General features: G+C 37.1%; 1 protein-coding gene across 6 annotated transcripts in view; it reads right to left on the minus strand.

Annotated features, from left to right (window-relative positions):
* Nucleotides 1–16,481, minus strand: part of SPHKAP (SPHK1 interactor, AKAP domain containing) — a 69,504-nt gene that overhangs the window by 50,098 nt on the left and 2,925 nt on the right. For all 6 annotated transcript variants that reach the window (XR_008973172.1, XM_057417205.1, XM_057417203.1 and 3 more), the window contains exon 2: nucleotides 15–117. Coding sequence is in view for 5 of the 6 variants with exons in the window: in XM_057417203.1 (XP_057273186.1) it covers nucleotides 15–117 (103 nt within the window). In the remaining variant the exon portion in view is untranslated. The remainder of the gene's footprint in view (nucleotides 1–14; nucleotides 118–16,481) is intronic.

A 16,481-nucleotide genomic window follows, 5' to 3' on the forward strand; every position in this document is an offset into this window, starting at 1 on the left:
AACGTAGACATTACCTTCTTACATGCTGTGACAGAGCTTCCCAAACTGCTTGCCGAACTGTTTGTGCTGCTGCCTTGGTGCTCTGGAACTTCATGCATCAGCGGAGATTCAAAGTTGCTGAAGAATAAAAAAGAAACAGATACCCCAAAACCTTTCCAGTGACTCAGCTACATAGACACCTCAACTGATAGCAAAATGCAGTTCAGTAAAGAGATGTAACCTAGGTTATAAGAAGCTGTCTATACTCTCCTTGCTGATGTCACTAGCCTATTTATTACTTTTTGTTTGTTGGTTTTTTTTTTCATTTTGGAAGACTCTCCTGAGCTACATACTTTGGATATAAAATAGCAGACCAATGTCTTTTGAAGATTAGGATAGCATACGGCTACCTATAATCATATCTGCCTCTCTTGAATGACACTGTAAAAAGTGGTACTAGCTTGTTTTTACAAGCAGGCATCTTGGAGCAGCAAATAAAATCCTCTCTGCATTAATTAGCTCGGTAGAAAAAAGAAATGTTTGCTGCATTTTTATCTGCCTGGATAGAGGTCGAGGGGTAGTAATTAAACTGTAAAAACCACAACAGGAGTGGTTGAATTCTGTAATCTAGATGGAATACCTTGATAGATAGCAGGTTTAGAGCAAAGGTAAGCCATGCACGTTCTCTGTTTTGAGAATCAGTTACTTACAACAGAGGTGACAATATTTGCTTTGGGACTGTGCAGATGTGAAATACAAAATCAGAGAAACAAGTTCCCCCAGCCAAGTCATTTGCATGTACAGTTGGTACCACCCTTCACACTTATTTTGGAATAGCTCAGGTTAGTCTTGTAAGATTTCCTTCAATGTAACAGTCTGTCCTGGGTTCAGCAGTAGCAGTCATTTTTCTCCTTCTTAGTAGCTGGTGCAGTGCTGTGTTTTTGACTTTCAGCCTGGGAACAGCGCTGATAACACTGATGGTTTTAGTTGCTGCTCAGTAATGTTTACTCTGACCAAGGACTTCCTGAGTCTCATGCTCTTGCCAGGGAGGAGGGAAAGCCAGAAGGAAGCAGAGACAGGACACCTGACCCAAACTAGCCAAAGAGGTATTCCATACCACAGCACGTCATGCCCAGTATATAAACTGGGGGCAGTTACCGGAAGGGTTAGATCACTGCTTGGGTTGGACTAGGTATAGGTCGGCAGGTGGTGAGCTGTTGTATTCTGTTCCCTTGTTATTTCCGTTATCATTATTATTATTATTGGTGGTAGCAGCAGTGGTTTGTGTTATACCTTAGTTACTGGACTGTTCTTATCTCAACCCGTGGGAGTTACATTCTTTCGATTCTCCTCCCCATCCCTTCGGGAGCTGGTGGGAGGTAGGGGGTTGGGGGTGAGTGAGCATCTACGTGGTTGAGTTGCAGACTGGGTTTAAACCATGACACAGTCATATTGTTGTAACCTTTCCAAAGCTTTTCTTTCTGGACATGATGTGCTTACAGTTAAAGACGACTCAGTGCTAAAGGGGTATTTCTCCAGAAATGTACTAGGGAAAGAATGCCCTACACATTCAAGTTCTGCTTCCCAAATTGGGTCGCTAGAGTGCTTTTAATTTATTGCAAGCCATCTATGAGAAGATATGGAACACATTGTGATAGACCGTAACAACCAACCATGGCTTAATAAATAATCTTTCATCAGTTCCAACAGGCTAACAGACCATGTGCAATTTCCTTGTATGCTCAATTAAAAAATAAAACGCATTTTCATAAGTCACCTTTGCTGGAGCTTAAGCCAGTATGTTAAGAGTAGGCTGCTTCTACTTTTAGCCCCAATCCATCAGTAAGGCTACCCTTCTCTTAAAGATTGTATATGTATATTTCACCTGATACTGCTTAGGACCAGTTACGAATATAGGACCAGTTACGAATATAGGACCACCTGTGAACTCTCGCTGATAAGTAACTTTGTCAATAAGAATTTTGTTGATATATGTGGTGTTATTCTGTAATTATTACTTTTTAAAAAAGTATCTGTATGTGCTAGATCTAGAGCAGTGAATGAAAAACATAAAACTAACTTAGCACTTATTAATTGCTAATTGGGAAAAAGCTTCCTGAATTGCTTGGGAGGATTGAATACAGATGCAGAAGTGAGACATGTAGGTTAATTGACTTCACTTGAAAAGTGTGATATCACTTAACACTTTCTAAGATACCAGCAACATTTTTATCTAAGAGGCAGACTGTTGCCTGTTTACAGAATTCTGCTGTAATGCTCATACTATGTAGATAAATGGTAAATTTTCTGGGCAGTAATTTTTCCGGCATTTGACAAAGCAAAATAGCATTTTATAGGCCTTATACAGAACTCTTTAACAAAATAAGGGACATTAAACATATGAAGTTGTTCTGATTTTCTACCTTCATTACAAATAAACTGACATATTCAGAGGGTCAGATATTATAAGTAAGTAAAGTACTCTCCTTGGTAAGTCTAGCCTCTGTACTGAGTACAACTCAGTACTCACAGAAGCAGCTGTGCACTGCCTCTTTTTATAAGATGTATCACTTCTGCAACCTAATAGTAAATTACAAATGAAGTCTGAAGGTTGAAGTACAAGAGCCATTGTTTTCTCCTGCTCTTCACTGAGAAAAAGACTGAGTGGTTTTGCCATTGCTTTGCCCTACAGGGAGTTGATATGCTGGTAATGTCTGTTGGTTCTGTTACACTGTGTGCAGGGAAAGGAACTTCTAGTGCATCAAGTGTTGCTGAGTCTAAAAGCAACAAAGATGATAGCATGGCCACTAACCGAAGGTCTTTTTTGGACCTTAATGAAGCAGTGCAAATAAAATATTTGTAAATTAAAGAGTAGCTGGAAAATATGGTTGAGGAGTCATGTTCTGGAGTATAAATAAATTTGTGCTATCTCTGGATGGTGCTTCAGTAAAGGGTAACACATTATGTGTTCCATACAGAAGTTGTCTTCCTAGTCACATGGAAAATGAAAAATATCTTTAAAATCTTCTTAATCATTCAAAATCTGTGTTGTTTCCAAAATAAGCCCACTCTTCACTTGTAAATATAGAAAATTTTGTTAAAAGTGCATGATGAGTGAAATAAATGTTACACACCCCAGTCTTCCATAACTCAGGAAGGTGCAGGATATGAGGTTCTGTCTAGATACCTTTAGATTCATGGGTCTTTCTTTCAACATGGAACATAGGTTTTGCTTTGCAACATCTCTTTTTCAATTATCCCAGATCAAGGTTTCTTCTTCTCTTTCTTTATCCCCTTCTAAGCTTTATTTTTCAAAACTTATGTGATTTTTCAAGAGACCCTCTTCAGGCCATACAGCTCTGCCACCTTCGCTCTGCAGCAAATCCAGTAAGATAAACCTACTTTTCATTAACTCCCCAGAGAAAAACTATTCTGTCTTTGAGAAGCTGCCTGCTCTCATTAGTTTCTCGACAGCAGGAGGCTGAAAGAAACTGCTGTGGAGATGTAGTTATCTCATCATCAAATGATAGCTCTGTATTCACCTACTATGTTCATTACTTCACGCTAAGAGTTTATACAAAGCTCTAGTCTTTTTGAGACTTGTAAGGCATATGGTAAAGATCTGAGCCTTTTCAGTATAAGATAAAGGAAGCTGCTTAAGGCTTTAGGTCCTAATTCTCACCTTGCATTGGATTCCCTTGTTATGTGAAGGAGAATGCTTATCTGACTTGGATGTGCTCATCTGATTTGGAACTATCACTGCAGGCCGCAGGCATAAGAAGCAATCTCTGTTAAAGGATGGCTCATGTGAGAGATCCTAATTTACAATTTAGTTTTTGAAACTGAAGGTGGGAACCTGGACCTATGACCCAGTGTTAAAAAATACAGCATTTTCACATTAATATTTCCTTTACCAGAAAAGTCTCCACGGTCTCATTTGCCACCAGGTGCTGCCTTACTGATTCATGAATTTGACGGATACTTTTCTCTTACAAAGCTAAATGCTCTCATGAAAAATACAATTTTTTTTTTTTTTTAATTAGAGGATGGTAGCAAATAGTTACAGGGTTTATGGCACTAACTGCAATAATATATCCTTTATTATTGAGCAAAATGCAAAACAGTTGCCTCTATTTTCCTACTAAATAATTAAAAAATACTGACCTTGATGACTCAAGACTCAATAAAAGAAAAGCCCAAAACACCACATCTTCTCCTAAAAATAATTAGCTTCTTTGCAGATGTGGCAGATGGTGCTACATCAGCTAAGATAAGGCAATTTGAAGAATTCCCCAGGTTATCCCTAAAGAAAATTAATCTTGTGAAGCAATATCAGAAACTTCAATTTCCTACCATCTTGCACAAGCATAACCAGCTTCCAAAAATTTGCTGTGCAATAATCTTTCCTAAGGAGCAATTTCAATAAATAATAACTGACCATTACATATAATTTTTGAACCAATCCTATCATAGCCTAGTGCTTTTCATCGTTTCATTATGATTCCTAATCTCAGCATTTTGAACATATAAAACATACTGATCCATGCAAAAGATAATCTTGATGAAAGAAGCAAAACTGAATGAACACTGCAAGGTTTGTCAGTGCAGTTTACTCCAAGCTATAGCTGTCTACATCTGTAATGTTTTGCTAATATTTGTACTGAATACCATGAACAACAAAAAAGGGCATGAATTTCATTTTGGAATAGAAATTTGAGACAAGTGAAAACATGGTAAAATACCCTAGCATATTCTTACCTTTGCACTCACAAATGTATCTGAAAGCTTCTCGGAAACTGAGGAAGGCAGCTACGTTAATCCAGACACTAAGCAAGCAGCGATTTTAAAAGGCGTGCAACATTCAAAGAGCATCCCTTAACTTCAAAGCCTTTTTGAAGTGGACAGACTAGTCACACTCTTTCTTCATGCTACCTTTAAGATTTTACAATTAAAGTTTCACCTTTACATGTAAACAGGTCGACAGTTACTAGCAGTAAAATCTTTGGATGTAGCAGTGTCAAAGTTACTATTTTAATCCATATAATAGTTTTTTATTCAGTCTGAACCATGTGTATACTTCCATCATAGCACAGATGGTTAGTCAAACAGAAGTTCTATAAATACCTCAAACAAATGTCTTTCTTGTTATGGATTTAGAACCCTTATGCAGAATATAATCACTGGCAATATCAGGGTCTGATCTTGCAAGGTACTTCACAGGGAACTTAAAATACTGAATACTTTCCATCGTTATCAGATCTGAGTGTCTAACAGGTATGGGATTGGGTTGGTAGTTTTACACATCTGCACTAAAAAGAGTAGAAGTTTAAGTGTTCTATATTCAGATTGCTCATTTCTTAATGTCTGTTGGGTACTCTCGATTTACATTTAATTTTTATCTGTGACACAGATGCAAAAAGCCAGGTCATTAGCTATGTTTTAATGAAAAACAGGGGCAGAGAAAAGATAACCCATACCATGGTACACCACACAACAAAAAAGCCTTTCCCTTCCATGTTCATATGTTCATAGAGCCCTGAATGGCTTTATTCTGCTCTAAATAAAGAAAAATAAAAAATAAAAAAATCTGAAAGCCTCTGCAAGCATTAGCAATGATCAACCTTCTTTCAAATCATGTTTTAAAAATACTATAAATGAACAGACATGTTTTACTGAAGAATGAATGTAAACCAAACTAACTAAATTTTATATGATCTATTTAGTCCTTCCTTCCCTTATTTACTGGTTGAATTATCAAAGGAAAAAACCAAGGTTTTATGTACAAGTCTGACAAATGTCCCCACATTCAATAGTTATGGCAGGGCATACTCAGATGAGAGAGATGACAATCAAATCGTAGAGTTGGCAACCAGCACCTGAATGACAGGTGCTGAGGTTTTGACCGTGTTGAGGTTTCTTTGATGTTTAGCTATATTACAGTAGTTTGCTGACAGAGAAACAACCCAGTGTCAACTGGGTTTTTGCATATAGCTGATAGCCATCCTGCCTTTTTCCCACCTATCCCTGGTTTTGACATGACTTAAGGACAATTCCAGGTGGACCTTTGTTATGCTGGTAGAACGGCTACTTACTAAGAAAGCCTTCTAGAAAGGACAGGTTTGGACCTTGGTCAGAAGAGACTACAGAAAAAGCACATGAGGAACCATGAGATCTCTTCCTGGCAGGGTGCACAAGGCAATGAAAGAAAATGCCTAGAATGATATGTAGGGTGCACTATCGGTAACAATAATTTTTGAAAAGTTCCTAATTTTGAGGATTTTTAGAAAGTATAAAAAGAAGCCCTGGATCAACAACTAGGGGCTCGACAAGGTCTGACGAGGAAGAATAACTGAACCTGGGAGAGATTAAGGAACGGACCCTTAGATTCTCAGAGGGCTAAAGGACTGCATCTTACAGAAGTGGACTGAAAGATAGTCAAGACTGCTTTTCTGCCTTAAAAGCAAGGCGTGTAGATCTGAGATTTATACTCACTTCTGGAGTTCCAGCTAGGTGGGAAACTAAGACACTGTTGAGGTTTGACTGCAGTGCTGATCAGGAAGATGGTTTTAGAGACATAAAGACTGAACCCACTATATCCAGGCAGAAATATTACAGAAATAACAGTTTCGTTGCCCCTACAGCAAAGCAATAGGTTTGCTACTATTTAAGCCTACTAAGTCAGCAAGAAGAAATGTAATATAAGAAAATATTCTTAAAAAGTTGTCCCACAAAAAATTCCTTATTCACTTAGCGTATGCAGGTGTATCATACAACAGCACTTTTGCTTGTGCTATAGAAAGGAGGTCAAAGAGAAAATGCTTGGTTTTCACCTCAAGCAAGACAGTTCATGACTGTGTATTTATTAAGCAACTTACATTATTACTACACTTTTGATGCCACAGTCTATTCTTAATATAGATTATTAGTGCAGCACAGTGTAGTATGCCAAGGGTGTGACGTTATTTGATCTTACTTCTTTTAAAGATAATAGAAAAAACATTGTGACATAGCTGGAATCTGGTGAAATTTGGTCCAAATTAAATACATGACAAATGTGCAAGAAGCTCCCACAGATTTCAACTAGAAATGGAAATTCTCAGCATTTTTCAAGATGAAGTCAAAGATATTGCAAATTAGACTTTCATGCCATAAACCACCAAGTAATTTTTTAGTCTGTTTTAAATGTCTCTTGTATCTAACAAAGAGCTTGTGTCCTTTGACTGCTCCTCTCATCCTTTTGCTATGCACAAACTGTCAGGTTGGCATTCCAGGGGAACCAGTAGAACGTGACATAGGAAGAAATGAGTGATTTCATGTGGAGGATGTTAATCTTGGTTTAACTGATTTGCTGAGTATTTTCTGGCATCTTGTTTATATTATATAGCCAAACCTCACAGTCAAGCTTCTAAACCTGCTTTTGCCATTGACCCATGCAGTGCATTTCTGATTCTGAGCATTAAAGCAACAAGAGGCAGAGTGTTCAATCAAGTATTTCACTGACACCTTTCCTTAAAGTTTGCCTTTCAAATATTCAGATCTACTCTATAAAAGCTTTTCATTCTTTAAATTCAAGACAGATACTGAAAGGATATGTGACAAAGATGTTCATTACTTAAAAGTAAATGCATGTCATGATTTTATTTGGATAGAAAATACATGTAGCTAATTAAAAATTGCTCGCTGTTCCACCGTTTTCCTATTTAGATTGATTACAAATCAAATAGACTGTAAAAGTGTAATTGAAATTTGGTAGGTACTCAGGATTGTGTGCGTGATAAGAAGGTGAACATTGCTTTCATGTTTTGAACAGTGTGTTTCTAATGTTTGTCGGGTTCTGAAATCCTTTGTACCAGATTTCCTGCGAAATAATAAATCTGTTTTTGGAAATCTGAGATTAACAGAGGACTGACTTGTCCCCAGGTATTTTAGGGAAAAGCTTGAAAATTTTCTACTGTCACAAAATCACTTTCAACCAATTAAAAAAAAAGGTAAAGAGCAAAACTGTCACTGAAAAGGGATGGTGAAAAACTGATTCAACAAACTCTGAATCTGAATTATACAACAGATTGAGCTCTTGGAAGAAAAGTGTGTGTATGATCAGTCAAGAGGCTATCATGCTGCATAGTGTTCTTCATTACAAATCATGAGATCTTAGAATTGACTTCAGCTTAGTGTAGTTGAAGATGCAGTTTTCCATATCACAGAAGTTAATGCTACTGAATACTAAAGGAAATTATAATAAAATATTTATTACAACTGCCCAAAGACTCCCCAGCCACCATAAGCTACAGAACTCATCATAAAACCGTTACGGGGTTTTTCCTTTTCCTTTCCCTCTTTTTTCTTTCCTTTTTCTTTCTTTTTTCTTACTCTCTCTTTTCTCTTTCTTTTTTTCTTTTTTTCTGCTGTAAGTAAATCTGGAAGCTTTGGTAGATATTCTTCCATGGAGAGTCTACGCTCTTTCCTCAGTTCTCAGAAATAACATTAACCAATCGCAAAATCATTTCTACAGCTGTAAAAAATAAGGAAATTCATAGTCTACTGTCATTTACTTGCTTGAGCAGGCAGCTTCACCTACACATCTCTATATTCAAAAAACAATTGTTCAAACCTACTCTATGTAACTGTGATGGTGGTGCCCAGTAAACTCAATTTGATTATAGTAAATATTTTAATTTAAGAGTATTTAAAGAACTTTCAAAAGTACCTAACTAGTAAATGTATTATTTCCTCAACTCCATTCTGGTTTTCAGCCCTTTTTATCTGAAAGAAAGCCAAACTGGTTTAGATTCCTGCGAAATCTTTCAAAATTTTAGGATTATAGTAGTGTTCAGGAAACAGTATGTTTTTGCATTAATTAATGATAAGTAAGACAATAGGCTAAAAATAAGTGTCTTCATCTAAAATATTCACAGAAATTTCCTATTCTCTTTAATACAGTATTGTTTCTATGACCACCTGCAGTCATATATGTAAACTATTTAGTTAAAATATCAGGATATATGCTGAAGTTATTTTAATGCCAAAGAATACATTCTGTCATTGCTTATTCAAAACATTGCTTATTTTATTTTAGATGCCTGAAATATTCTTGAACAATTCCGATACCCTACTAATATCACAAAGGAACTAAAATCTTAACAATTTTGATGCTAATATGTCAGTAAATAGCAATCTATGGTAAGATAGAAAACAAGGCCTCAAAACCCACTTGTTGAAAAGCATGGAATATTTTAAAAAGCAAAATAACATTGTCCGAGATGTGAACAAAATGAAAATACGTCTAATTATCTTGGCTTCTAATATGATACAAAATGATTTCGTATAATTCTGTCAAGATACTACAAATATTGTCTTTATCATGTCCTTATCGTGACCTGCAGTGTGTAATGAGTACTTGCTTAATTAGTATTACATTAGTATTGCGTTTACACCTAATGCAAAAATATAACCCAGACCAAGCGTAGACATGGGTTTTCAGTTATCCACTGAGAAATCAAGAGGCAATTTGGTTGCAGGGAATCTGAGAAAGATTAAATTGCTCTTTGATGTTACTAGTTCTTTTCACGCTTGGTCCTTGCAGATAAAAGTGTTTCAATTAGATGTTAGTTCAGATACAGACAAGCTCATTCTCACCACAATCCAGGAATGATCCTACAATATCTGCAGTGAAGCTGACCATGTAGCTGGACTGTACAGCAAAAAGGATATCTAAATTGACCATGTGCATCACAACCATTATCTTGTCCAGGTTTCTTTTATAAAAAATAAAAATATTGCAGCATGAAATTTTAGTATTTTGTAATGCATCCTAAAACCCCAAATGACCGTAACTCACAATACTAAGAAAGATGAAGGTGCTTACTGTCTCTGGGGCAGTGATGTTACACTGCTTCAGCAGAGCCCAGCAGCTGGCATGCTGTTCGTATTAGCTTCATTATGAGCAAAGTTTGCCTCTTGTTTCATGTCTTTGTGTGTGTTTAGGTTTTACTCTGATCAGCACTGCAAAGTCCAAGTTCCTTTGATTCAAAGGAACAACAAAAAAAAAACAAACGGTATGAACTCTAAATCCAGGTTTTGCAAAGTTACTTTTAGATGCAGTCCAATAGTTCTAGTTCTTCTGTCTCCAAAAGCAATGCATGCCAAAGTAAACCCCATCCCGTGACTTCTTGTTTGTTTGTTTAGTTTGGTTGGTTTGTTTATTTTAATTAGTGAACTTGGATTATTATTTGTATTATTTGTTGATGATCCATCTCTACTTTTGAAGTGGCAACTCAATTATTTTTCTAATAAAGAGTACCTTAAAAGCCATGTCTTCTGAATTAGGAAATTATTTGTTGCACTCAGCAAGTATGTACTTATCTATGAATTAATTTTACTTGTATGAAATAAAAACCTGCTACCAATGGTAGTACCCAAAGACACCTCTCTCTTATACTTGGATATAGCTATTCCACAATGTATAGTATTGCTTTCCACAGTCTTTTTCTTTCTAATTTATGTAATGTAATTTATGTAATGAAAAAATTACATATATGTAATTTTTAAAGTGTCAAAAATTTGTATTTGGTAATTATATTAATATTTTAATCATATCATGCACGCCACTGATACAGTTCATATATGGTACTTACTTTGAAGAATGTGAATACTGTGACCATGGGTTTTCACTGTATTTATGGCATATATTGTGCTCAGGATTGCATTTATTGGCAGATACAGTGTGACCATTTAACTAAACTCCTTAACAGCTGTGCTGTTACTTCTGTAGTTCTACATATTCAAGGAACAATTATTTTTTCTAGTTGATGGGAGGGCCTTATTCCAGAATTTGTGTGAGGATGATGGGTTTTTCATTTCAGTATCAGAGCATGCAAATCTTTTCCTCTTCAAAATAAATGAGCTGTTCTTTTTTATTGGATGTATACAACGGTATTGCACATTTTTCATGGAGAAGGAAGACACTGCCTTGATAACATAGAGGAAGAACAATCTCTAAGTACATTGTTGAAATGTTACTTTGCTGATTTGATCTCTTCACTTTTCAAATTGAAATAGCATAGACAGTTATAAATGAATCTTAGGGGGAAAGGATTTGAACTGAATTTAAACACAGCTCAGAAAACTGAGAGACACTTTTTCTTTCTCCCTTTAATATTCTTAAGAGCCACTGCATGTGATGAACAGCTCCATTGCTGGTGATGTGCTGTGCCTTGTATATGGAATTCTGATAACTATGCAATCTTGCAAGGACTACAAGAGGACTATCTAAGTTTTTCATTGCTGAAAGAAAATACAAGTCCACTCCTATGTAATGTTCTAAGTAAACTGAGCCTTTGCTGAAGTAAAACTTCAGTATCCAAGTAAGTTCTGATTACTACACAAACAACACTGCAGTTCCCTTTGGCCTGCTGAAAGCTGATTTTCCAACAAATGGGTCCCTGGGCTGAGCGGTTACACTCAAGTTTCCCTGACTCGCCTAACCCAGAGACCCTGTACTGCCAATACAGAAGAAAATTAACCTCCATGCAAAAAAAAACCAACAAAACAACAAAAAAAACCCTACAAATCTAATTGGTTACATAGTTGCCACTAAGTAACTAATTCTATTCCATATCCAACCACATGCTCCTCTGATGTATCCTTGGGGCAGCCACTGAAATTAAACTATTATCCAAGTCTAGGCTCCAAAACTCCACGCATTTTTCTGTTTGAAAAATTTTAACTGTAACACAAAGAAGTCTTCAATGAATTCCAGATTTTCATCAGTTCACACAATAAATTAAAACTTTTCCAGAAAACAATAAAACTCCTGTAATACTTAGAAACTGGTTATTACAAGTGCATGCAGCCAGCTCAGAATACAGCATAGAGGGTAGGTCCCAGTCTTAGAAGTGACCACAAGAGTTACACAGTTATACTTGTTGACTAGTTCTGAATTTCACTATCAGGGGCATGTGCACTGCAGAATGAGGTTCTATGTTAGACTTTTTTAAAAGCCCTTTTTCTTTCAGCTATAAATTAAATTGAACCACAATTTACAAAGCAAACTTTCTTACGGAGCAGTCAAGAATAATTAGATATATAATAAATTGTGGTGCCACAATCAAAAAGAAACATATCTTTGACAAAAAGACACTGACAACTTGTTATGTGTCATGGGTGTTAGCAGCAGACATATTTAATAATAATCAGGCAAGTCTTGAAGTGAAGAAATATAATGAGGGAAACTAAAGAGATTAATGAAAATGATCCAAGGTTGACAAGACTGAAAAAGAAGGTTTAAAATTCATATTGGGCACCAAATAAATCCTAGCAATCATATCATTAAATTGCACATAATAAATTTGTACTTGCCATTAAAATAAAACCCAGAAATATCCAGTATATTTTTTTCCCCATTTTCAGTGAAGCAGAAAGAAGGGAAGGTGTACTGTACGTGCAGTCTGAAGCACTATGCAATACACTAATAAGCAAAGATGTGGTAAAAAAATAAGGAAGGAACTCCCACAAGTTCCTGACACTGAGCTCTTGATATACGTGAACAGTTTCAAAGTGCATTGTCACTACCAGTGGCAGGCTGACTTTCCTTTCCTGCTCCTCCCTAGAGAGCACAGCCAGCCCTGGCCAGCAGCTGGCACAACATGCAGAGAGAGGTGGAGTTGCTGCTGTATTTTACCCAATGGGTTGGTAATTAAAGCTACTGTTTTGATGTAGAAGTTTTATTCATGTTTTTCCTTCTGAGAGAAAAATAAACTTGCCTATTCCACTTCTGGGTGGATGCTCCAAACTACTTGGCTATTAGTGCTTTAGTTCCTGGTTCTGCATGTTGAAGCTGTTTCTGCATCCTCTCTGAGAGGCAGCAGCAGCATTCCAGCCAAGCCTGAACAAGCATAATATAGAGCAGTGTACCTGGAGAAACCACTGCCAGAATCCCTGTGATCCCAAGTTGGTACCCTCAATGGAGAGAGCTCTTCTATCAGCCTGTTCCTGCTCCTCAAGACCTCTAGCACAACAAGACGTGCTGCTGTCTGAATGTGGTAGTTACTGTTCTGACTTCTGGCTGTTAAGGTGCCAATCATGGCTTAAAATATTGTTCTTTAGAGGCTGCTTTGGTTTACAACTTTCTTTGTCAGGGAATGACAGCTGCATGAGGAAGTGACCTGAAGCAGGTTTTATTGTCATCCACAGTACAATAAAGGCTTCCACCAGTTTAACTATGCCTCCCTCCCTTCTACTCACGGTGTAACTGAAGAAATGTAACAAGAAAGAGTAATTAACATAGGACTGCAGAAGGAGATGGCAGGAGACCTGCTAACTTGATGAGTGTGCTTACAGTGATTAGTGGAAGGAGGTCATAGTCTAAATCATTTACAAAGTGAACAGCATAGCAACAAATTATGGACATATCAAACTGTCACTGATACCTTTTAGTATTTCTCCACTCATTCCTGGGGGAAAGACACTTCAAAGAGGAGGGGACTGAATGATGGAGAAAAATGGGTTGATATATGTAGACAGAACTGCGAACAGAGTGACTGATGCTGCAGTCAGAAAGGGGAGAAGTGATGTATGGGAGTAGAGCAGGAACTGAAAGACATTAATGGATGTGTTCAGGAAAAGAAGTGTGAAGTTCAGGTAGGAGGCTAGGGTAGCCTTGATTAAAGAATTCAGAATAGATGAAATTGGTAAAATAAAGGAAGAAGTGGAGATGGAAGTCTGGAAATAAGTAATCTGGTTTTGTCACTGCAGTACCTACTGGGTTAGTAAAACAAAGAATGGAAATTATACAGATCATTTATTTACTACTTCTGTAAGTGAAGTAGTAAAGAAATCCCTCACTGATACTGTTTAGTAGTGGTCTTGGCAGTCCTGGGATAATGGTTGGACTTGATCTTAAAGGTCTTTTCCAACCTAGCTGATTCCATGATCCCAAGTCTCCCTCCTCTTGTCACCCACAGTCCCACTCTGAAAGGATAAGATTCCTCATCCACAGACTTATGACCTTCAACAATTTAAGTTCCTTCTTGGTTCAGCTGAAATTTTTCTCCCCTGACCTCACTGAAGGAAAACATATCTGATAATTGTTGCCTATGTTTGACAACATAGGTTAGCTAGGTTAATGAACTGTTTAAAGTAATCCCCCATGAAAACAGGATGCAGCATGTCATTTCAAGAATTCCCACCACTGACAATCAAACTGACATTGTAAGAAGACAGTGAAATCCAAAATGATCACATAGCATTAGATAAATTTTCTGGCCACTTCACTCAAAGCATCTGGTAAATTAATTGTTAATTTGCAAAAGAAAAGCATACCCAGCAAGTATTAAACTAATTTCTCTGGTTGGGCTGCAGTACTGGTTCTACACAAATGCAGAAAAGCAAATTTCATCCTCATATGTGATATCATCTACTGTTGTAATGCATGCAGTTCTCTTGATAATGAAGTTCTGACATTACACTCTTGTTCAGGGGATGTCTTTATTTCCCTTCTCTTATTTAAAAGAAGATCTGTAATAAATTTGTTTCTCTTCTACTCATACGGGTGGAAAAATATGGAGACCAGACCGGTAAGCTATGTCTCATCAGTCTCACCAAATACTACCCATCATCCTCTGTCTCTTTGCTAATTTCATTCCACTCATCACTGACAGTTGTTTCAAAATAAATTCTTAGTACTGATTCCTGTTGGTTTATGTGCTGCTTTTCTTTTTGTTATTGCAGTTCTTATTTATTTATGATTTTTTATAAGAAACTGTTATCTCTAGCTTACACCTGTGACTGTTGAACTTCATAATTTGAGTCTTTGCCTAAAATTTCTTCTCCTTAAAGGATCAAAGCTATATTTAACTTGTTTCTAAAAGCATCTTAGTAAGCCACCAAATCTGTTTTCTCTGTTATACAAGATGTGTGCTTTGCTGGACCACAAGCACAGCTGTCAGCTGAAGTCTGTGACATTAGTGTTACCATATAAGTTACAAATGGCAGTGAGTAGGTGCCACATGCTTACTGTCTGTAAGAAAGGTCTAATACAGCAGCAGCTTTTTGATCTCTTCTTTGAATATCTTAACTTACCTCTTTGCATCTGTGGTAGACCCTAGCATATTCATCAATATTAAAAAATGCTTGGTTTTCAATACAACCATATAAAACTAGAAAGGCTTTTCTTAACCATTCTCTGAGCTCTATGTGCAAAAGTTTTCTGCCATGCCAGGTACCACTGATAGGTAGCAAAGATATTTCATTCTGTGTTGGTGATACAAAACTTTTAGCCAACATTCTTTGGGCTTGTCTTCTCATGGTTTAAAATATACAGTCTATACTTCTCAACTTTGTTGGATGGATAAGCATTTTAATTCTTCTGAATTAGTGTTCAGTCTAATATTGCTTCTAAGCTCCAGTACTGTTTCTCATTATGAACTGAAGAACACTGATTATCCTGCCTTCTCTTTCTAGTATTCACACAAAATGCGTGCTGAAAACATATGCCAGTCCAAAAGACATGTTGGAAGGTCAGGTAAGACTACTTTCAGATATACAGCGTTGGTCAAAAATTGCATATGTATATACATTTAATTTCATAAGCTTGAGCAGAAAAACTGCAGTTTTTACCAAAACTAGTGGCTCTATCTCCTTAGGCAGCTGTTCAACAGCATCCCAAATAGTCACTGGCTTACACAAGGGACAGAAGGACAAAAGTTCCTGGCTCATACATAAGAAATTCAAGTGGTTTTCTTCCTGCCTCTTACCTGAAGAGGCAAAGTGTGAGATGTATGGTCTTAACGTGGTTTTGTTTCTCCACCATAAAAAAAACCAATAAATCATTATCGACCACAGTTCCAGCTTCCAGAGTGTGATGTGCACACAATATGTCTTTTAGCTGCTTGAAGAAAAAGTGATAGCTACCAGTTCTGTGCAGTTCTCTGCAGCTGCTTGTTTGATCCTCAGGATAAGCGTTCATTGCAAGAAGCTACTGCCAGTAGATGCCCAAAGGCCACTAGCCTGCTCTGCTGTGCTCCACAGTGGCTGCAAGGCATCCAGACCTGGGGCTTATGTTTTGCCTCAGATATGGAAGCCAAAACAAGGGAAGGTATTGAGCTGGAACTAATATGCACTTTTGGTTTATGCTGAACTCAGGTAGTGATGTGTGTGATAGGAGAGTAAGCAACATGGGCAAAGCTGCAGCATCGGTGAGACCAGGTGTGAGTAGCCACAAAAACAGTCCAATGCCCAAATTGAATCTGTAGGGAAGATGCAAAATACTATTTGATTTATAACAGCTCAGTAGTGAAAACTTTCTTTGGTAAGGTATGTAAAGTTAAGTCCTAAATGCTAACACTCTTTGTATTTCTTCACAGCTGCTGTAACTATTTCCCAATTAAAGTTACCCAAATATTGTGGACATGATGAGCTGAAGATGTGTGAGGACAAGTTATCTGTCCCCTGGACTCTCAGGTGTGCTTTTTTCCCCAGGGTTTCCTGGTGAATAGAGAAATGGT

Source organism: Pezoporus wallicus, unplaced genomic scaffold (assembly GCF_028554395.1).
Source record: "Pezoporus wallicus isolate ANWC-B61680 ecotype Strahan unplaced genomic scaffold, APGP_CSIRO_Pwel_v1 contig_360, whole genome shotgun sequence".
Taxonomy (NCBI): Eukaryota; Metazoa; Chordata; class Aves; order Psittaciformes; family Psittacidae; genus Pezoporus; species Pezoporus wallicus.